The sequence below is a fragment of the Andrographis paniculata genome, unplaced genomic scaffold (assembly GCF_009805555.1).
Source record: "Andrographis paniculata isolate CXL003 unplaced genomic scaffold, ASM980555v1 Contig54END, whole genome shotgun sequence".
In the NCBI taxonomy this organism is placed as follows: Eukaryota; Viridiplantae; Streptophyta; class Magnoliopsida; order Lamiales; family Acanthaceae; genus Andrographis; species Andrographis paniculata.
Window position 1 is genome coordinate 4,481,781 of NW_026137589.1, and position 22,034 is coordinate 4,503,814.

The 22,034-nt window shown below is 37.7% G+C and overlaps 6 protein-coding genes across 9 annotated transcripts; 3 read left to right on the forward strand and 3 right to left on the reverse strand.

Annotated features, from left to right (window-relative positions):
• The first annotated feature begins 2,719 nt into the window (after positions 1 to 2,719).
• On the forward strand, positions 2,720 to 4,301 carry LOC127255700 (probable polyamine transporter At1g31830). Its single transcript, XM_051281376.1, has one exon. It carries the CDS (start codon positions 2,750 to 2,752, stop codon positions 4,160 to 4,162), a length of 1,413 nt encoding a protein of 470 aa, XP_051137333.1. The 5' UTR covers positions 2,720 to 2,749; the 3' UTR covers positions 4,163 to 4,301.
• Positions 4,210 to 6,041, reverse strand: LOC127255702 (probable ribosomal protein S11, mitochondrial). Of its 3 annotated transcripts, none has more exons than XM_051281381.1 (2): positions 5,796 to 6,041; positions 4,210 to 5,027 (listed from the first exon to the last, which is right to left on the reverse strand). In XM_051281381.1, the coding sequence occupies exons 1-2, from the start codon at positions 5,932 to 5,934 to the stop codon at positions 4,450 to 4,452; spliced, it is 717 nt and encodes a 238-aa protein (XP_051137338.1). In that variant the 5' UTR covers positions 5,935 to 6,041; the 3' UTR covers positions 4,210 to 4,449. The 3 variants fall into 3 exon arrangements, with proteins under 3 accessions (XP_051137338.1, XP_051137337.1, XP_051137336.1); XM_051281380.1 differs by having other exon boundaries at positions 4,210 to 5,039; XM_051281379.1 differs by having other exon boundaries at positions 4,210 to 5,054; positions 5,796 to 6,039.
• A 140-nt stretch (positions 6,042 to 6,181) lies between these two features.
• Positions 6,182 to 9,656, forward strand: LOC127255698 (CRS2-associated factor 1, chloroplastic). Its single transcript, XM_051281374.1, has 5 exons — positions 6,182 to 7,028; positions 7,756 to 7,883; positions 8,245 to 8,470; positions 8,551 to 8,678; positions 8,756 to 9,656. Exons 1-5 carry the CDS (start codon positions 6,227 to 6,229, stop codon positions 9,563 to 9,565), a joined length of 2,094 nt encoding a protein of 697 aa, XP_051137331.1. The 5' UTR covers positions 6,182 to 6,226; the 3' UTR covers positions 9,566 to 9,656.
• Positions 8,877 to 11,621, reverse strand: LOC127255699 (hypothetical protein At1g04090-like). Its single transcript, XM_051281375.1, has 2 exons — positions 11,373 to 11,621; positions 8,877 to 11,286 (listed from the first exon to the last, which is right to left on the reverse strand). The coding sequence occupies exons 1-2, from the start codon at positions 11,506 to 11,508 to the stop codon at positions 9,740 to 9,742; spliced, it is 1,683 nt and encodes a 560-aa protein (XP_051137332.1). The 5' UTR covers positions 11,509 to 11,621; the 3' UTR covers positions 8,877 to 9,739.
• Positions 11,622 to 15,337: 3,716 nt separating this feature from the next.
• On the forward strand, positions 15,338 to 19,133 carry LOC127255519 (replication protein A 70 kDa DNA-binding subunit A-like). Its single transcript, XM_051281068.1, has 2 exons — positions 15,338 to 15,777; positions 16,412 to 19,133. The coding sequence occupies exons 1-2, from the start codon at positions 15,494 to 15,496 to the stop codon at positions 18,846 to 18,848; spliced, it is 2,721 nt and encodes a 906-aa protein (XP_051137025.1). The 5' UTR covers positions 15,338 to 15,493; the 3' UTR covers positions 18,849 to 19,133.
• A 160-nt stretch (positions 19,134 to 19,293) lies between these two features.
• Positions 19,294 to 21,800, reverse strand: LOC127255520 (uncharacterized). Of its 2 annotated transcripts, none has more exons than XM_051281070.1 (4): positions 21,666 to 21,800; positions 20,769 to 20,941; positions 20,329 to 20,628; positions 19,294 to 20,154 (listed from the first exon to the last, which is right to left on the reverse strand). In XM_051281070.1, the coding sequence occupies exons 2-4, from the start codon at positions 20,907 to 20,909 to the stop codon at positions 19,504 to 19,506; spliced, it is 1,092 nt and encodes a 363-aa protein (XP_051137027.1). In that variant the 5' UTR covers positions 20,910 to 20,941; positions 21,666 to 21,800; the 3' UTR covers positions 19,294 to 19,503. The 2 variants fall into 2 exon arrangements, with proteins under 2 accessions (XP_051137027.1, XP_051137026.1); XM_051281069.1 differs by lacking the exon at positions 21,666 to 21,800 and adding an exon at positions 21,051 to 21,541.
• Between the last annotated feature and the right edge of the window lie 234 nt (positions 21,801 to 22,034).

The following is a 22,034-nucleotide window of genomic DNA, read 5'->3' on the forward strand; positions in this document are numbered from 1 at the left end:
AATTTAAAATATGATTAATATATATAATTATATTTTTTTTAAAAAAAAATGATACTCCCTCCGTCCCATAACTAAGTATCTATTTACTTTTTGTGTGTTGATCTTTGGATATTAATTATTATATCAAAACGTACTACAAATTAAGGAAAAATTTCAAAAATATTTCTATTAGTGTCTTATAATACTAATATAATGACATTTGTATAAAAAAAATTATACAAATATAAAGATATTTTTAACGTTAAGTACAATGACGCATAAGGTAAATAGATACCTTGATATGGGACGAAGGGAGAGTATATTATATGATATATACAGAAATAGAAAATATAAACAATTTATATGGAAAGTAAAAAATAGTATATATATAGAGTAACAAACTATACAATAATCTGACAGAAAGAAAATGGATAATTTATAGTCGTCCCAACATAGTTGACATATTTAATTAGAGACACAATATCTAAGAAAAACGATGATTGATTAATAATAATGAGTTATGATATTATTTTATTATTTTTATATAATTAATAATATTAATACCTTTAAAATAAATTTAATATACCTGATTAAAAAAATAAAATAGGTTTTAAAATAATTTAAAATTTATATTGCAATAAAAAAAAATATGTGCAATACGGATATAGTTTTATAGAGAATAATTTTTTCTATAATACAAGTAATAAAAAAATATTTTTATTAATAATAATTAATGTAAATTAATTTTATAAAATATGTTGAGTTTTAAATATAGATAAAAATACTTATTTATATGAGGAGAAAGATAAAAATAAAATACTTTTAAAAGAAATTAATGATTATGATATTATATGTTATTTAGTTAATTAAATAGATTTACATTTATTAAGTATAAATTTTAATCTAATAAATGTTACCAAAAATATAAATAGGTCAGTATTGTTTATAAAACACAATCTAAATGTAATATTTTTTTTTTAAAAAAAAAAAAACAAATAAATAATAAAATACAAGAAATATTAAGAAAATGAAAAATAGCGTAAACAAATCTATATATTCCTTCAGTCCCATTGAAAGATTATCATTTTCGATTTTTGTCCATCTCAAAATAAGATTATCATATTGTACAACCTACCTAACATAATCAATACCATTTCCAACTTACATTATATTACATAAATGTCATTACTTTTATATTATACAAATATTATTACTTTTATATTACACAATACTAATAAAAGTATTTTTATTTTTTATTAAAAATTATTATAATAGTAATATTAAAAAATTTACTCGTATAAAAATAACAAAAATCTTGCACAGGGGAGGGAATACATAATTTTGCCCAGGGTGGACTGTTAGAAAAACAATTTTTATGTCCCGGAATCAAAGTAAAACACCTTTTCCATGATACTCTATGGATTTGTTTCATTTTGATCCAAATAAAAAACAATACTATTATATATCCTAATTAAAAAGATATATTATTTTAACTAAGAGCATCTATTATAATTATTATTTTTATTTTTATTTTTTTTATATTTCATATTCACATTATTTTCATCTCATCCTTTAATTATTATTTTTTTTTTATCACCAGTTAATAATAAATCATTTTTAATTTATTATTTTACTATTTTATAGTATCACAATAATTTATTTATTTTTATATATTTTGTTATATAATAATATAGTAATAATTTATTTATATTTATATATTTTTATTATCCAATAATACTTTTATATAATATCATAATTTACCTTTAAATGTTAATCTATATAAATTTAATAATTTAAAGAATTTAAATTACTATTTTAAAAATTGAATATAGAAAGTTACAACATTAAAAATAAATTTAAATATGATGAATAAAACGTAATAATTTATTAATATAAATATATTTATAGATATGTTTTGTTGAATTTAGAATTTAAAATTTTAAGATTTTTTTTAAAATTTGAATAATATTTATTTATTTATTTTTTGTTAAAAGTAATCTAATATAATAAATTTACCATAACTGTATTTTTTATTATAAGGAATAACTATACGTGCTGGGAAGTAAAATTCTTTCAATTATTGTTATATTATTATTTTAAATGGTGATGATGCGACAAAGGATAAGTGAGAGATAATTTACAAAGACATCCAAAATTGAAGGTGAAGTTAAATGCACAATATCCAAGAAATAAAATTAAGGGTTGGTTTGCTTTGCTTTGGATTTTTTGGGATTTGAAAAGTCAAATTTTTGGTTTGTAATAATTATATAAGGTGATTTAAATAAATATTAATATAATATTTTTAATATAAAATTAATATGTATTATAATGAAAAATAAAAAATAATAGTGTAATTTGATATTACGATGTAAATTTTTTTTTTTTAATAAATTATAGAAGTTTGCCAAAATCTCATAATTAAAACGAAACCTAAATATTTTAATACCAGCTTAGCTTCAACGATGCAATTGAAGACATGGATCTGAAATATTAATAACAAATTTAACAGCAAATCATTGAAGATATAGTCCAATATTATTATTTATTTTATTATAATCGTAACGAAAATGGTAACTATGCTGATTGATTTGTCTCGTACATATAAAATAAAAAATGAATACATATTTTCATTTAATATATATGTATTGTGTGTCAATATTTTATGAACATATTGTAGGGGACCATTTCATGTATTGTTAATTAATCTTTGATCATATTCCCTTTAAATCCCAAATTAAAGTCTTCTCCCAAGCTTTCCAAACCTCCATCAATGGGAGAAAACAGAAACCCTAATTCTACACAGGTCAACGAATTTTCTTCACCACCAATCCGCGGCCAGAAGCTCTCCCTCCTCCCCTTCGTCTTCCTCATCTTCTACGGCGTCTCCGGCGGCCCTTTTGGCGTCGAAGACGCCGTCGGCGCCGCCGGACCGCTCCTCGCCATGGCTGGGTTTCTCGTATTTCCATTCATATGGAGCATCCCGGAGGCCTTGGTCACGGCGGAGATGGCCACCATGTTCCCGGAAAACGGCGGCTACGTCGTCTGGGCGACGGCGGCGTTCGGACCCTTCTGGGGGTTCCAGCTCGGCTGGGCCAAGTGGCTCGCCGGAGTTATCGACAATGCACTCTACCCTGTACTGTTTCTCGACTATCTGAAGTCGACAATCCCCGCCGTCGGCGGCGGCCCGCCGCGAGCCGCGGCGGTGCTGGCCCTGACGATAACGGCTACTTATTTGAACTACAGAGGGCTTTCGATCGTCGGATGGATCGCGGTGGCGCTCGGGGCATTTACCGTCCTCCCCTTCGTCGCAATGTGGTTCATTTCGATGCCGAAGCTGCGGCCGCGGCGGTGGTTCGTCGTGGACGCCGGAAATGTCAATTGGAGCTTGTATATGAATACTCTGTTTTGGAATCTTAACTATTGGGACGGGGCGAGTACGGTCGCCGGAGAGATCGAGAACCCCCGGAGGACATTTCCGAAGGCGTTGTTCTACGCGGTGATCCTCGTCGTTGTTGCGTACTTCTTCCCGATCCTGAGCGGGACGGGAGCGATCCCGTTCCAACAGGAGCGGTGGTCGGACGGGTACTTCGCCGAAGTGGCGGAGGTGATCGGCGGCCCGTGGCTGAGATGGTGGGTGCAGGCGGCGGCAGCCGCTTCGAACATGGGGATGTTCTTGGCTGAAATGGGCGGCGACTCTTTCCAGCTGCTCGGGATGGCTGAGCGGGGGATGCTGCCGGAGTTCTTCGCGAGAAGATCTCAGTACGGGACGCCACTCGCCGGAATCCTATTCTCGGCCACCGGAGTGGTCCTTCTGTCGTGGCTGAGCTTCGCCGAGATAGTAGCGGCGGCCAACTTTCTGTACAGCTTGGGGATGATACTCGAATTCGCGGCATTCGTGCGCCTTCGAGTTATAGCACCGTTTGCAACTCGACCGTACCGAATACCGGTGGGGACAGTCGGCGCGGCGCTTATGTGTATCCCGCCAACTCTGTTTATCTGCGTCGTTCTGGCTTTGTCGTCGATCAAAGTTGCGACGGTTGGCCTAGTCGTGATTTTACTCGGGCTGATACTACGACCGTGCATCAAGCTCGTTGAAAGGAAACGATGGGTTAAGTTCTCGGCGAGTTCGGGGCTTCCCGACATTCGTAGCGTCACTCATGAGAGCGAAACTTTAATCGACTGATGTCCAGCCGGGATCGAACAAGTTATTTCTACAAAAGACTTTCGACAAATCTGAGAATCATTAGTAGATAGCTCTTTGAAATGAAATGTCTGAAAGATTACCATTCAAGAAACAAATATCTTATGTCCTTTTCGATCTACCACAGTTGCTACAAAACTTAAGCAAAATCTATATGTTACCTGTGAATTATTCTCAAGTGAAAGATCAATAACACCGTCGAAACTGACCTCGGACAATCTGCCTCAATCCCCATCCTCATCGAACGCACATCGGCTAGAAGAAGATGATCATATGCGGCGTCTCTTTGGGAGACGGCACCCATTGTGTGGTTTACGGGTCGTGTCTTCAATGTAAATGACAGGATTCACATTCGGCTGTGAGTTTGAGTAGCCATCTTTAAAGCTGAGAATCGCATCCTTCTTCTTCCTGAAAAATGTCAATCCGTTCACTTTCACGACGACTGATTTTGTCCTCATTTGTCTTACTTTACGGCCTATCTCTTCCGCAGCTGCATCCCCATAGTATCGGGTGAGTTTGCCTCCTTTTCCAGCCAATTTCCCAGCAGAGGTTCCGATCTTTTTATTTCCTTTAGAATCTGTCAAGGTGACAAAGGCATTGTTGCGCATCAGCTTTATGTGGACAACATCAGCATTTGATTCGACTAGAGGCTGATGAAGTGGTCGAGGAAGATCATTCATATCGATCCTTCTGTCCTGCAATAAGCCCTGGATGTAGTCCATAGAGCCAGATGCCGTTCCTGCCCTATCCACCCCATCTGCAGCCTCAGGTTGCTTTCCATATTGTATGAAACTGCTAAAATACCGGGAGTACGGTAAAGTGGCATTCTCTGTAGCTCCTCCCAAACCTAGTTTCATGCCTGTATTCTTCAAAACTGGATTCACAATAATATTCGATAATGAATTTGTTAACTGAAGCTGCAAACAATGTTTTGAAAAGGAGCAATTAAGAATGCAAAATGTCACATTTAGCTCGAAACCAAGCATAAAAACTGCTGATTCATTCATAATCATTCCCAAATTTGAATTTCTAGGTGAAGCTGCAAAAATTGATATGGAAAAGTACAATTAAGCACACAAAATGGCACATAGTAGCCTGAAAGATAGATTCCACATATTACGCTACAAGTTTCAAAGTTGCAAAGCAATGCTCATAAACTGTAACTATCCTGAGCTATGATCAGATATAATTGAAGATAATTGGCAAGAAACCTCTTTTATACAAACATGAGAATCATCGTAGTAACTGCAGCACTCGGTTATTATATAAAGTTAACCTTCACTCAATGAACTAATCCCTGAATTCTCTCTCAACAGATCCGCGACTCAAATACGTTCTCGCTGTAAATGTACAACGAACTACCATCTATCTACTCACTTCTTGTTCATTTGAACTACTCTATATGTTCTTCAGATAATACGAATCAGAGACCAACGACAAGGCTTACACAAGTGAAATAATTACAATCTCCATACATATCGATCGCAGCATTTCACCACATACGGCAAAATTAGAAACGATGACAAAATACTAGCAGCGGACAAAGTAAACTTTGCAGATCAATAGAAGAATAAATAGTACAAATGATTGAAAAAACGGAATACCGTAAACCAACCTGAACAGATATTTGCATTTCGCGGAATTTGAGATAACCCATGGATAGGTCGAGAGGATGAAGGTCCATGGAGCCGAGAAGCTTGCATATTGACCCCCGCTCGAACAGCCGCTCCCAAAAGAGATCTTTGGAGCATCATTCCAGGGAATTTTCACAGATTCCAGTTGCAGTAGAGAGCTCCGGAAGAGAAAACGCTTCTAGGGTTCTCAGATTTTGGGAATTTGCTAATTGCAGAGACTCCACCGTATAATCAATATTTTCCGCAAAAATAAATTATTTATTTATTTATTTATTTTAATTATTGGCCAGTCCCGCCATACAGCTCACTGATTGGTTGAACTTATCTTGGCGTATGTAAGGTGCACGTAGACGATAATAACCCTAACATGAACTAGCCATTTGAGGGGATTTCGAAGCCATCGCTCCTCTTCATGGCGGCCATTAAAACCCAATTCCCGTTGTTTGCGCCGCCGCCGCTCCGGCCGGAAACTCACCGCCCCATAACTGAAATCCGCTTCTCGCGGTGGAACAACGCTAACGCCAGGAAATTCGTCGTCCCCAAGCGCCTTCAGAAAGAGTACGAGGACCAAATCCGCACGGAGAAGCGCTACGATTCCGCCCTATCCATCGCGCACAATTACAACCCCGCTCCACCCAATCCGACCACATTCAAATCCACCGGAACTCCTTCTGCGCCTTCCGCCCCCTCCATCCCCGGAAAATCGTCCAAGTACTCGAAACCCCCTGAGCCCGAAAAAACGCACCCGGCGTTCGAGCCGCTCATGAAGCCCCAAAAATTACCCGTGGATGAAGATAGGAGCCCAATTTCTTCGTCGCCTAATTTTAGAATAGATGAAAATGGCGTTTCGTACGAAATGGCGGACGCACCGTTTTTGTATCAGTATAGTTACACGGAGACACCTAAGGTTAAGCCCGTGAAGTTGCGGGAACCACTGGTGTCTCCATTTGGACCTACAACAATGGCGAAGCCGTGGCTCGGACGGAAACCGTTCCCTCCCAGCAAGAAGAAGCTGCCGGAATTCGATTCATTTCAGCTGCCACCGCCGCATAAAAAGGGTGTGAAACCGGTGCAGGCGCCGGGGCCATTCTTACCTGGCTCGGGGCCCAAGTATGTGAGGTCCAGGGAGGAAATCCTTGGAGCGCCATTGAGTAAGGAGGAGATCGAGGAACTGATTAATGGGGTTAAGAAATCCAGCCGCCAATTGAACATAGGTATACTGATGTTTTAGATTGGATTATGGTAGTTTTTTTGGTCTTAGATTTGTAATTGCTTGTTGTTTGAGGTTTTATGTTTTCGATGATGTGCTTCCTGCTATGTTAGTTGATTGTTATTGGGAAGCTTTCAAGGATAATGTAGTTGTAAGAAGATAAGAAATCTTGGGAGCTTAAGAGATCATTTTTTTAGTTGATTGGTTTTCTGAAAGATTTTAAGGATAATGTAGTTGTAAGAAGATAAGAGTCTCGATAGCTTAAGAGAGATCAGTTTTGCTTTTGGAAATTATTATTTGATCTGGTAATTTGAATAGTTGTTTGAGTACTCAACTGCTTAATTAAACTTTAATGACAATGACCGTGTGGATTATCGACAAAATGAAGGGCTTGCCTTCTTAGTTGCTATGGAAGTTCATAAGTTTGTTACACTTGTGGTAATTTGAGAAAATTCTGTTCCGTTGCATCTAAATTTTGGAGCAATTTTGTGATGAAACATCTAAGTATATATATAGTTGATTGAGATTAGTGATGCTGGGACTTAAAATCAAACTGAGCTTTCTGACTATTCTATTTAGTTTTACCTATTAAGTCTGATTATTCAATTTGAATGGTAAATGTTGCTCTTTGTTATAAGAGGTTGCCACTTGGCGGAGAACAACTTAATTCTATGTGTTAATTTGACCATGTATTCTGAATTTTTTTCTCATGATTCCACCGTTACTTTCAGGAAGAGATGGCCTAACGCATAACATGTTGGACAATATTCATGATCTCTGGAAGCGGCGGAGGGTGTGCAAGATAAAGTGCAAAGGAGTATGCACAGTAGACATGAATAATGTGTGCCAACAATTGGAGGTTAGTATGTCTACTTGCTCTTCTTTAAGGAGTATTTGATATCCTTTTGTTTTTGTTGGGTTTTCTTGGAAAAGCAGTTAAAACCTTAGTGAGCAGATACTTATGCATATTCAGATTGATTATATGAACTCAATTTTGACATTTGCATGTTGAGCTAGATTTCTGTCAATTTGTTAACTAGGAAAGTACTTTCTTATAGTCTGGCTTTGAAATTTCTTATTTTGCTAAAGTTCTGAGTATTTGCCATGAAAAACCATGGAAAATTTTTAAAATTAGTATGAAAAGATGTCTTGAGTACTAATTGATTTTGTTCGCACATACCAGCAGTTTTGACGAAATATTTTACAAAAATATGGAACAGGAAAGAAGTGGAGGGAAGATAATATTCAATAGAGGTGGTGTCATATACCTGTTTCGGGGAAGAAACTATAACTACAAAAATAGGCCTCGCTTTCCTCTCATGTTATGGAAACCTATCTCGCCAGTATATCCGAGGTTGATCAAAAAGGTCCCAGAAGGTTTGACTCTAGAAGAAGTGACGGAGATGCGAAAAAAGGCGCGAGACCTGAAACCAATATGCAAGCTTGGTATGTTGGCAATTTCCATGATATGGATAAGGGTACTTATTTATATCAAAACTTTCTGATATATGCATCGGTTCCTGCAGGCAAAAATGGTGTTTATTGTGATCTTGTTAAACATGTAAGGGAGGCATTTGAAGCCTGTGAATTAGTGAGAATCAATTGCCAAGGATTGCATACAAGTGACTACAAAAAAATCGGTGCAAAATTAAAGGTATGGAATCGAAGATACATTCACATGATCTTATCAAATCTGTAGAGGAATCTGATATTCCTAATTCTTCACTGCAGGATCTTGTCCCTTGTGTATTGTTGTCGTTTGAACTTGAGCACATACTCGTATGGAGGGGACGAGACTGGAAGTCCTCTGTAATGGAACCAAATGAGAGTTCCAATGGCTCGGTGGAAGCTGTTGTTGATGATAAGGAGCTAGTACTATCATCTCCATTACCAAATTCTCAAAGCTTGCCAATGGTGGAGCCAAATTGTGTCGATCAAGAAACAAACTCATCTTCTAATGGATGCTGTACTGAGGAATCTCCGGGAAGAAATGAATTGATTGAACTTGGGGCAGATGATTTGTCTGAAGCTGATGATGCAGACGGCAATAGCTTTGATGAATCTCCTGTTTTCCCTGACTCCAGCCTTAATCTTGAAGCTCATGTGTCATCCATGGAGGAGTTGCCTAATGGAGTGAATGACGAACAACAAATGAAGATCCCGGCGCAGGAAATTCTGCTTCTCAGAAACCAAGCCATAGAATCTGGAATGGCACTCGCCCTGGACAATACTCTTGATTCAGACGCGGTCTTCAAAGAGGCAGCAACATTTGCAAAGACAGCTCCAACCGGCCCCGTCTTCCCACCCCGTCCTAAAAAACCAGCAGCTGAGGAAAAGAAAAAACGAGGAAGTGCTGATTCAAGGCCTAAAGAAGAAGCTCCAACAGGTTTACCGTTACCGTTAGAAATCACCATCCCTACCCGAAGAGACGATCAAAAAACTCCCCGAATCAACCGACAGAAAGATATTCAAGCAGACCATCTCAACATTGCCTCAAAGGGAACTCTGAGAGTAGATGAACTTGCTAAGTTACTAGCATAATGAGATGTGCCTTTGATGTATATTATCTTGTAAATCACGTTTAACCTCAAATCTTGTCCACTAACAACCATAGCTATCACCATTGCCTTCAGGATCTATGCTTCATCACTTTTGCCTTATTTCAGAAACAATGAAGAAGAATACTTAATTTCCATAACCAAAAAAATAGTATACTTATCTTCTAAGCTCTTCTTCATCCCCACTCCAATTGTTCTTCATCTTGGGCCCAGTCGGCCCTTCCTCCCGGAGAATTTCACTCGGCAGCTCTCCGATCAGTTCCACAAATTTAGATTTCAATTTTCCCGGCAAAAGTTTCTTTACCTTTTCAATTTCATCGCCAATTTCATAAGTCTGGTTCGGTCCCCACTCCCTGTTGTAGTTCAACCACGGCGGCGCCGCCGCCGTGGTCCCATCCGCCGCCACTATTAAAAACCTCGCCGCCGTATCCCATACGAGGTTGCTCCGGTCAGTGTCGTCCCTTATCCCAAACCCTTTGCCCCCCAGCAATACAAGCCCCGGCTGGTAATAACTGGCGTGGCTGTTCAGCGCCGAATAGCCGACGACTTTATTGGAGCCGTTTTGGAATTCGATGTGGGACGAATCCACCCACTGCCCCTTGCTGTGCTGCCCGAAGAAAACACTGTACAGCATCCCGTCAAAATTGCTGATTCTGAGGGTCACGTGCTCCCAGTCCCCCACGTGCTGCCCGATCTTCCCCAACGGGAACCGTTTGATTAACTGCAGCTTAGCCGTCGCGTGGCCGTTGAATGGATAGAACATCCACGATTGAATGTCTGTAAATGTTCGACCAAGCACTGGCTTCACATGGAGGTACGTCTCTGCACTCTGTAGATTCCCTTTTTTTAAATTGTCCTGAACATCTTTGTCCTGTGGCAGGTCGATCCAGTACAGCCCGTCGTTGTCCCCTCCCTGCGGAAGATTTGCCCCGTTTGGATCGATTCCACTGCGATTGAATTCTTTGCCTTTCTTGTACAGCAATGCTCCATTGGTGAAAAACCAGTTCACTGATGATGGAAGAAAAGTTTCGTCGGGGTGAAGATACATCTGCGGGGAATATGTCCTAAACATTGCCTCGATTTGGCTGAGGTTCGGTAACATTGTCGAATTTTTCGAATTCTTGTTCTTCAGACATGATATGGATATGTCCGAGCTCGAATTAGATGTTACATAAAATGCACCTACACTAACACCCTCTGCATTTTCTCCTCTCGTTTTAGGCCTTAATGAGTACACGTTTGCGCCGTCGCCGGGGCCCCAAATCCACGATTCGATCTCCGGCTCGTCGGTGAAGTCGTCGCGGACGCACCGGATGCTGTCGAGGCTCGGCTTGTCGGGAGAAGCGGTGACGATGTATCCAACGGGTTTGAAGCCGGGCGGCGGCGCCGGCCGCCAGAAGTAGGCCGGAGAGTCGCCCGGCGATTGGTAAGCTAGCGTGTAATCCGTCGGCTGTTTGAGAATTGCGCCGGATTCATCGCCGGCGTTGGATTTTCCCGCCAACACCCACCCGAAGAGTTGGCGGGAATTCGGCTGACCGTAGGCGGCGAGCATGGAGAAGCCGGCAGGGATCGGAGCAGGCTCGAAGAATGAAGCGCCTTTATCGTCGAGTCCGCCTTTGTAGCCGGTCCAGATTCGCCGGAATGCCGACACCTGCCGGACTTGCAGCCCGCCGAGATCGATCTCGCCGGCGGCGAAGCCTCCGCCTGAAAAAAAAAGAAAAAGAAAAAACAAGAGGTAAGAAAGTTGGAAATGCAATGAAGAATGGTGGGTGTGGGGATGATGATTAGACCTGGCGGCCATTTGGGTAGCGGCGCCGGAAGCTTGAAGGCGGCGTCGACGGGCAATGCGGCGGGGGAGAGATTTCCGGCGTGGATGAAGTAGGCGAGTGTCAATAAAGGTATGAGCTTGGCGGCGGTCGTCACCATTATTGTAAGAGGGGGGAATGTGTGAATGTGGTTTTTTGTGGTGTATGTTGTGATGTGGTCTATTATTGTGATGTAATAAATCGGGTCGGGTCGGGTGTCGTCGGCCGACCCGTGACTGATTTTGTATTTGTATTTGTAGGGCGCTGTAATAAAGAGGACAGACAGCACTAAATTCCCAACCAATTGAGGGAATCGTGTGTGTTTGTGGTGGTTGACGACGACTTTTTTATCACTTGGTAAGTCAATTTGGTGGGAGGCAGGTAAGTTGGTCAGGTTGATTTAATGTTTATTTCCTATCTGGTTATTTTACAATTATTGCTATATTTAGTGCCACGTGAACTTTCCCTTTTATTGACTTATTATTTTCATACTATGGACTTTTTTGAAGTTTTGCATAAATTATATAATAATAATTTTTTATTGGTTAAATCAAAATATATAAGAAATTTTGATATTTTTTATTTTATATATAAAATAATTATATATATTATATATTTGTAATTTATGTAAAAATTAAATATATTTTTTTATTAATGTATAATTAATTTTATTAAAAATATAAAAAAGATAAATGAATAGACGAAAATAATAAAAATGATATTTTAGGTTTAACTGATGGAGTAATGGTTATTTTTCATGGCTCAATCATATATAAAATATAATCTAAATCTGAAATAAATTAATGAGCTGTTTATATAGATTTGCTAGAGATTTTGTTGGATTGTGATGTAAATATATAGAATATGAGCACTTTTATGATGATTTAGATATATTTATCCATCGATTTGTTAAAATGTGTTTGTGTATTCTCTTTTTCTTTTCTTTTTTAATAGTGATATAATAAAATTTTGTGTGCACATTCAAAGCAAATTGTGCAATAAAATGGTTATATATATATATATATATAATACGTATACATAAGCAAATTACCATAATATCAAATTATTATTTGTAATATTTTAAAGATATATACATATTCCAATTCTTTCATTCTAAATTAGTAAAATTTAGTGATAGGATTGGAAATATATGTACTATTTGACTTATTTAATACTCGTTTCGTCCCTTAACAATTTATCCATTTTTTTCATTTTAGTCAATCCCATTACAAAATATCTATTTCATTTTTAGTAATTGTACTATCTATCTAACATTATAAATACTATTTCAATTTACAATATATTACACAAACCTTTATATCATACAATACTAATAGGGTCTTTTTACATTTATTTTTACTTTATCTCAATATAATACTAATATTTATAAAACTTCGTGCAAAAAAAAATGAATATATAGATATGAAACGAAGATAGTACATCAATAGAATCTTTTTTATATATTACTATATTCTAAAATTTGGAGAACATTCGTACCTATGATATCACGGTCAGTTCATTCTCACACTATCAGATCATTTTTTACTAAGACTTATTCCTTCCAAATTATTGCTTGATTATAATTCTGCTTTATATTTTTTATTTGTATTTTTATCTTAAATCTAAAAAAAAAAAAAAAAAACAAATCAAGTCTCAAAAAAATAAAAAAAATCCTTGAATGGATAATCTCAGTCATAATTTTACTTTCTTCACGGGAAATAATTTGGAGAGTTACTTAAATGTTGAGTGTCGAATCATTTTAGTTGCCTTTGATATATGCCATATTTAATAGCAAATACTAAACATTTATTACATACTCAATTACCAATAATATTCTATTCTTAATCAATGTCTAACTATATTTGCATTAATATATACTCCTGCCCTCCAACAAATATTATAAAGTTGTTTGCAGGGTATTAGGTTCGGCCGAAAATTTATCCATTGCGCACTTTCGGGTAGCGAGAATTTCCATGTCATAAATATATATATATATAAAGTTGTTCGTTATAAACAAAACTTAAAAAAAAAACTATAAAATTATTTTTTTATACTTAACATTAAAAATATTTTTATATTTTTATATTAATAATAATTTATTTAACAAATATCATCCTATTTGTATTATAAAAGAATAATAGAAGTATTTTTATTATTTTCTCTTGATTGTAGTGTATTTTGATATTATAATTAATATTGAAAGATCAACCCGAAAAAACAATCGTATATTTTATATCCGTACGGATGTAATATAATTAAACTTGAACACTAATTTACTTACTATAGTTGAGTACTTTTTTATATGGTACTACTTCCTTCGTCCTAATACAATGGTTTTATTTATCATTTTTATCTGTCCTAAAACAATAGTTTTATTTTCATAAATAACTATATCATCGTAAAACTACTTCTACTTTTTCATTTTTATAACACAATTATCACTAATTTTTACGCTAATAAACTCATAAGGGCAAAAAAATCTCTTATTTATATTTTTTTTACCAATTACTAATATAATATTAATATTTTTTAAATTTTATATCCAACCTAATTAAGACTATAATTTTGAATGGAAAGGAGTATAATTTAATAAAAATGTTTATTCGTTATCATTTATGGGCATGTAATAGGACAACAAATTCATGTGCCAGCAATTATTACAATGACCAAAGCTTTCAACAGAATTAATCATAGCAACAATAATTCACGTGGTATATGTTGGAGAGAAAATTTTTTAATAGTTCCAAAAATTATTTATTATTATTTTACACAGTTTTTTAATATAAAAATATAATATTTTTTTAATAACAAAATATCATATTAAAATATTATTTAAATCAAATATATTTAATATAAAATATTAATTTTGTAACACAATTGTAAATTTTCATACTTAACAACAAAAACACACAGCATTATAAAAATCAACTAAATCCACAATCCATTTCAGTTACCAAGAGCTAACGAATTGCATTTATTAAGGGCATACTTTTAAGATGAATAAAGTTTGTTGTATATAGTACGTATATGTATACATGATTCGGTTTAGATAGATACTTTTATAATTTTAAAATAAATTAGATGAATTGAGCTCAAATAGCTTTATTTTTTCATTATTTTTAATTATAATATTTTTCAATAAAAATATATTATTTTATTATATTTTATATTATTTTATTATAAATATATTATTTGATCTAGTATTAGAAACAAAAATATATATTTATTGTGGTATTTTATAAAAAATAAAAAATAAAAAATTGTTTATCAATATGTAAATAAAGTTTAAATATTTAATAGTGGCTCTGTTTACACAACGTTTTTAGATAAATTGATTTTTGATATGTTACAGACAATTGTATGAAAAATATAAAATATATTATATATTTATAATTTATATAGTTGATAGTATTTTAATATTATTAATATGTTATTAATTTTATTATAGTAAAAAATTTATACTTTTAATTTAAAAATAAAATATAAAGTACTCCCTCCGTCCCAACTAAATTGTCTCATCTAGTACGGAGTTTTAGGTATTGTATAATAAATAATTAAGAAATGTATTACCGAAAATAATTATCATTTAATAAAACTAATTATAAATTAAAATTAAAATGACTAAATAATTTAATTATAATAAAAAAATATAAATTATAACTTTTAAAATATAATTAAAATGTATAATTATATTTCATAAAAAAAAATTACAAATTAAGTGGGAGGAAAAAATTACTTTTTAGTTGGGTGAACAAAGAAAAAATAGAAGAACATTTTAATTAACAATAAATAAAAATACAGTTGGAAGAGCAAATGGTAAGGGTCGGCCCAATAAGTAGAATTAAAATTTTAATGGGCTTTTCGAATAGGCCATATTGCCATAAGCCCAAGTTGTCGTTGTATTAATCCCGGCCCAATTGAGCTGGTGTATGTAAGCCGCGGGTAGAAAATAATTACCAAAATTCTCCATTGGCGCTCTTTCTTCCATTTCCATTTCGCACCTAGGGTTTTCGAAACTCCTCCACTCCCATTTTTGGCGCTCCCACTCTCCAAATCGTGTCTGTTTCTTGGTAGATCCTCCGGATTCCAGCCTCAGATTCGGAGTTATGCCTCCGGTTACCTTGACGGAAGGGGCGATTGCGATCCTCTCGAGCGGCGATACACAGCCTACCGATGTGAAGCCGGTGCTGCAGGTCGTCGATATTCGGCTTGTCAACACTCAGAGTCAGAATAACAGTGAGAGGTATCGGATCCTGCTTTCCGACGGCTCGTTCACTCAGCAGGGTATGCTCGCAACCCAGCGGAACGAGTTGGTCCGCTCCCAGAAGGTGCAGAAGGGATCTATTGTTCAGTTGACGCAGTTCGTCTGTAACGTTATTCAGAACCGAATGTGAGTGTTAGATTTTTGTTTGCGGTGTTGAAAATCGAATATGTTAGCCTTTTTTGTTTTTAATGTTCTTGGCGTGATTCGAGGGTTTGGTGTTTAATTAGATTGTCTTTGTAGTGCTTTGTTTGCAGATTTGTGCCGTATTATGGTTTGGTTATTCTTCATGCTTTCGTTGATTTTTATTTCTTGAATGGGTACTTTGTTCTTCTTGGTTTCTCGAACTTTCAATTCTTCAGCTATTGCTATTAGTGTTCAAAATTTCAAAATCGATTTGGATGATCTGTTTCTATCCGTCTTGTCTCGATTTTTAAAATCTTCTGCATTTGATTGTATATTTGTTTAGATAGTCCCTTCTTGAAAACTAGTGGTGTTGAATTTTCAAGTCTCTAACTTTTTTCTTGAAGCATTTAGTCGTTAGATTGGTTGTATCAGATTCAATGAAGCTACATAATTGATTTGTTTCTGTTTCTGTACTCTCTCTAAAGAGTGAGTTTCCCTGCACTTGATCATCATCTTTGCCTCTTTGGTAGAAATATGAATATTACATGATGAACAAATTGATGTATTTAGGCTTTGCTGCTGCTCACTATTAATTGCACCTTATATTTTAATACGTTTCCTAATGTACATTCTGCAGGATTGTCATCATCATTGATCTGAATGTGATTATGGAAACATGCGAACCCATAGGCGAACCAAAGCCATTTCCACACAAGATTGATGGGAATCCCCCTAGAGCACCTGCGCAAGGTCCGCCATTGAATCAGACATCCGCCGGAATTAACAATCCTTCACCATCTTATAGTAGTTCAGTTGCAAGCTGTAGAGTTCCTAGGCCCATGGATGGTGGAACTCATGTGCCTCAATTCGGGGATGACCCAACTGTGGCTTCACGATCTTATGGTGGTGGCTCTTATGGCAGCACTTTGGACTCAGGAAGATACACCCCTTCTAGCACAATGCCGGTGTATCCAAAATCAGAAACTGGCTCTAGTCTTCCACGGCCCTCTGTTAATAATTTTGCCCCACCGCCTCATTCATCCTATGTTCAACCACCGCCAATGTATGCCAATAGAGGCCCAGTGGCGAAAAATGAAGCTCCTCCAAGAATCTTGCCTATTGCAGCATTGAATCCATATCAAGGGAGGTGGACAATTAAGGCCAGAGTGACGTCAAAGGGAGAGATCAGACACTACAATAATCCTCGAGGTGATGGCAAAGTATTCTCCTTTGATCTTCTTGACTCGGATGGTGGAGAGATAAGGGTGACTTGCTTCAATGCTGTGGCGGATCAGTTTTACCATCAAATCGAGCCTGGTAGAGTGTATTTGATTTCCAAAGGAACACTCAAACCCGCACAGAAGGCTTTCAATCACTTGCGCAACGATCATGAAATTATGCTGGACAACACTTCGACTGTTCAAATTTGCTATGAGGATGATAAATCTATTCCGCAGCTGCAATTTCATTTTCGCCCCATCAGTGATATCGAGAGCTTGGAGAACAACAGTGTTATAGATGTGATTGGAGTTGTTTCTTCAATCAGCCCGTCAAGCTCCATTATGAGAAAAAATGGTACTGAAACTCAGAAACGTACTATGCAGCTGAAGGACATGTCTGGGCGAAGTGTCGAGCTTACTTTCTGGGGAAATTTCTGCAATGCTGAAGGTCTAAACTTGCAGAACTTTTGCGATTCTGGGGTAAATCCTGTTTTGGCAGTGAAATCTGCTAGAGTGAATGATTTTAACGGGAAATCAATTGGAACAATATCCAGTAGCCAGCTGTTTATAGAGCCTGATTTTCCTGAGGCCCGAAATCTCAAGGAATGGTTTCTTAAGGAAGGAAAGAACACTCCTACTGTATCTATATCAAGGGAAACCAACATTGTTCGGGCAGATATACGCAAGGCTATAACTCAGATCAAAGACGAGAAGCTAGGGACCTCCGAGAAGCCAGATTGGATTACAGTTTCTGCAACTCTAACATTTGTCAAAGGCGAAAATTTCTGCTATACGGCATGCCCTATCATGATTGGGGACCGGCAATGCAACAAAAAGGTTACAAATAATGGTGATGGTAAATGGCGATGCGAGAGGTGCGATCAGGTTGTCGATGAATGCGATTATCGGTACATCCTCCAGATGCAAATCCAGGATCACACTGGCTTAACCTGGGTCACTGCATTTCAGGAGACTGGAGAGGAGATTATGGGAATATCGGCGAAGGACTTGTATTACATGAAGTATGAAGAACAAGACGACGAGAAATTCTCCGAGCTGGTGAGAGGGGTCCTTTTTACCAAGTTTTTGTTCAAGTTGAAAGTTAAGGAAGAGATTTTTAGCGATGAGCAGAGGGTGAAATCGACAGTGGTGAAAGCAGAGAAGATAAATTTCCAGACCGAGACCCGGTATCTTCTCGATTCTATAGGTAAATTCAAAGGCGAGGACTCGGGATCTATACCTTCAAAACCTGAAAATGTCATGTCAACGCCTGGAATTAGCATTGGTGGGAGACAATCCACTTTGTTGGGTACAAATTACGGCGGAGTTTCTACTATGACCAATACTTCTAATGGTCTCCCGATGAGTCAGATGAATTCCTACGGCAAAGCTTCGACTATGACCATTACTTCCAGCGGTATCCCGGCGAGTCAGATGAATTCCTACGGAAATCAATATGGTGGCTCAAGATACCCTCCGATTGGCTCTGGATACACTAGTTGCAGTAGCTGTGGTGGTACTGGGCATAGCCCCGGAAACTGCCCGAGCCTTATGGCTAGTCCAGGAAAGGCATATGTGAGTAATCGCCAAGGAGCGAGCGCTGGCAATGGTGCATCTTCCGAGTGCTACAAATGCCATCAATTCGGGCACTGGGCTAGGGACTGTCCTGGGACGGGGAATCTCAGCGAGTCGACTCCAGGAGCAGCTGCTGGCGGGGGCGGCGGATCGGGTGAGTGCTTCAAATGCCATCAATTCGGGCACTGGGCAAGGGACTGTCCCGGGACGGGCAGCGGCGGCGGCGCTCCGGCCGGGAGGTATGGCATGGCAGCAAAGCAACATGTTGGGGGATTTTAAGCATGATGAGAGGTATTATTTGCAAATATGACTTGAATTTTTGTGAAAAAAAAGGAAGAAGAAAATGGAGGCAGTATTGGTAGAGCCAAGTTTTGATTATGAATAGTTATGCAATTTGTGGTTTTTGTACAGCTAGTTTCTGGTATGTTATCCACAATGGCTCTCTGGTTTAGTAGTTAATTTTTATGTGGTGTTATGTGTTAGAATAAATGGGAACTTCTAGGATTTTACTTTTTGTGTAAATTATTGTTGCTATTAAAATAGTTTTAAATCTTGGTTTCTTGATGATCATTCAGATTAACATATTATTAGGAAGCTAGTAAGTCCATATTTAAAACAGGAGGTGAAGTTACTTGCAGTGCTATATGAAAGCAATAAGAGCCTATCTAATACCCAACAAACAGACAGAAAGCAATGAAACAAAAGAGATCAAATAAACAGGAAATTTAGAACAACTGTAAGCACATATATATATATGTTCTCTGAGTTTCAACATAAACAGGACAAATGGCTGGTTACATACACATCACTACAATTCATCACAAAACATCAAATTACACATTACACATATCCTGTCTCGAACCTTGATCAAGACTTTATTTCTTCAAGAACATGCTTCGACTGACTGACCTTGTTACGCGCTTCGCTTTCGACTTCAGTAACACACGCTAGCTGGCGAAGACGAAGATTTCGCCATCTTCGTTGGGGGTAGAGGGTCCCACATCATCCCCTGCTTCCCGCAATGACCACCAGTTATGCAGTCTGCCGGGGTTGAGCTAGCTTCCAGAACCATTGCAGTGGGCGTCGCCTGTGCCGTGAGGTTTGCTCTCTCAGTCTTGGCTTTAAGACGGAGGCGCTCGGCTCTTGACCCAATCATCTGCCCGAGTATGGAGCCTGCAATGGTTAGTGCCATGGCAGTTTTGGGCATCACCACAGATTTTCTTAGCATGGCTATGAACGGGACTGCGGCATGAACTGCAGTGAACCAGGGGAGTGAGAATTTTCTTGTGTGCTCTCTCCAAACACCTAATGGAATGTTGGCTGCGATTCCTAAAACACCGATCACAAGAACTTTTGCAGGCAATGGCTGTGGGCGCACGGATTTGACAAAGGCTGTCTTGGCTAGGGCAGCTCTGGCGGCCACTACTGCAGGCGGGCATTTGAGCTTGATTCCAGGTGGTGGTCGGAGAGCTGAGGCGACGAGTGGAAGGACATTGCTTACGGCTCGGTAGGACTTGGCAATTGGACAGTTCCCTGTTTCCAACCACTCATTTCCGAGTGCCTCGTGCTTTGATGATGAATCACTCTGAAACCCCAAAAAACATTGGTTATGATGAAGAATAGTTTATCACTAACGAATTGATCTCAACTTGCAGAAAGAATCCACATAAAAGAGAGAAAGATTATTCACATCTTTCGAACCACAACATTTCAATCCAGAAGTCCAAATTTTTTAGATATATATAGGTATTATATATACCTTAGAAGAATGCTCTTTCTTTCTCGAAGACTCAGACTTCTTATTTGGTGTGTTTCCGAAGAAGGAATTAAAGCCGAAAGGTCCTCCTGGTCCAAATGCTGATAGACTTATAGTTGCAGCTTTTGATGCTAGAGGATTGAATTGTGGGACAACCTCACTCTCTATTTTGTCAGGTGAAAACTCAGAATTTCTCCTGAGAGGAACAACCCCATCTTGCCCATGGAAAAGTTTGAAGGCCAAGTCGAAGTTGGGACCATCCTCAAAAATTGGGCCTTTCGCTCCCCTGGACTGAGAATCAAACTGGCAAAGGAGATCTATTAGAATGACAAACTAGAAGTATGAGAAAATAAGGAAAGGGGCAACTAAAATGCAGGAGAATAATGCAGCTAGGATTAGAGTGACTAAAGCCATGGTGTAGAAATGTGAAGATTAATACTTACAGGATTGGGAAGATTCAGGCAACCGAAAGATAAATTAGTTGGCTTGTTAATATTCCTCAAGAATGGACATTTCCGAATATCTTGCTCGTCCATAGAGCAATCAGATGTCTCCTGGTTCAGTGGCTTGAACAATGAATCCATTGCCTTTGTTTTTCTTCTCAGGAATTATGCACCTGCCATAGAGGATAAGTATAATTTAGTGCTTAAAAGATTTAAAACTCCTTGTCATGAGTCATCGAAAATGAAAATTTTGATGCTGAAATCAGTCAGTAGTTAGCTCACCAAAATTAACAAACTCCCAAGAAATGCCTCATGAAGACACCCAACAAGAGGAGACAGTAAAAAATAACTGTTCCTTTCACTTGCAATATCTATATATTTCAAGGGAGTAAAAGAGAACCAAATGTCTACCAAAAAAACCAACAGGAGCATCTAATACCAAGCGTTAGAGTGGTGAGAACATAACTTTGCTTAATAGGAAAGAATGTAACTTCGACAATCATATGGTTATAGTTTTAATGAGTTCCAACTCTTAGGTCATACACCATAAATCAAAAAACATGGCCAACAATTGAGTCCATTGCGTTCTCACACATGAAACACCGAATTATAAATTGTCAGATTAAACCTAAATTGGAAAGCGCGCACATAATCAAGCAACGAAATAACACGGCGTCAGCTCCGACAGCGTAAGGATCATAGAGTAAATTAACAACCAATCAAATCCCCCATGCTGATCAAAAGAACCAACACCGAATACACAACAACCACAAATCGATAAATCCAAGCAATAAAATCGAAGGAGAAGCAATTATACCGAAAATTCTAAGCAAAGAATCGGAATCGAACAAAAAAAAAGCCACACGAATAATGCTAGAAAATCGATTATAGCTTCACCTTAGGACGACGGCAGCGGCAGCGGCGTAGCTAAGCCAGTAGGAGAGACGCGTGGGGAGCACAAACGCAGAACACCACGAATCGAGAGAGAATTATTGCGTTGGATTTTTTCTGGTTGAATAGCTGTGAGCGCTCCACACGTCGCACGTGGTAATGACCTGATCAGAAGGTCAAATTTGGCGCCTTACCTGCTATCGCCGGTCATCTTGGGTTGTTGGCCTAACCTAAACTCCTGAACCAAACCCACCTAATTATTATAATGGGCCCATTAGGTCGGCCCATCATATGGCATAATAATGGGCCCATTTAGCCCATTGACCGTTAATGACCCAACTCTTGTTTTATAACATGGTACAATAAATTAATTTA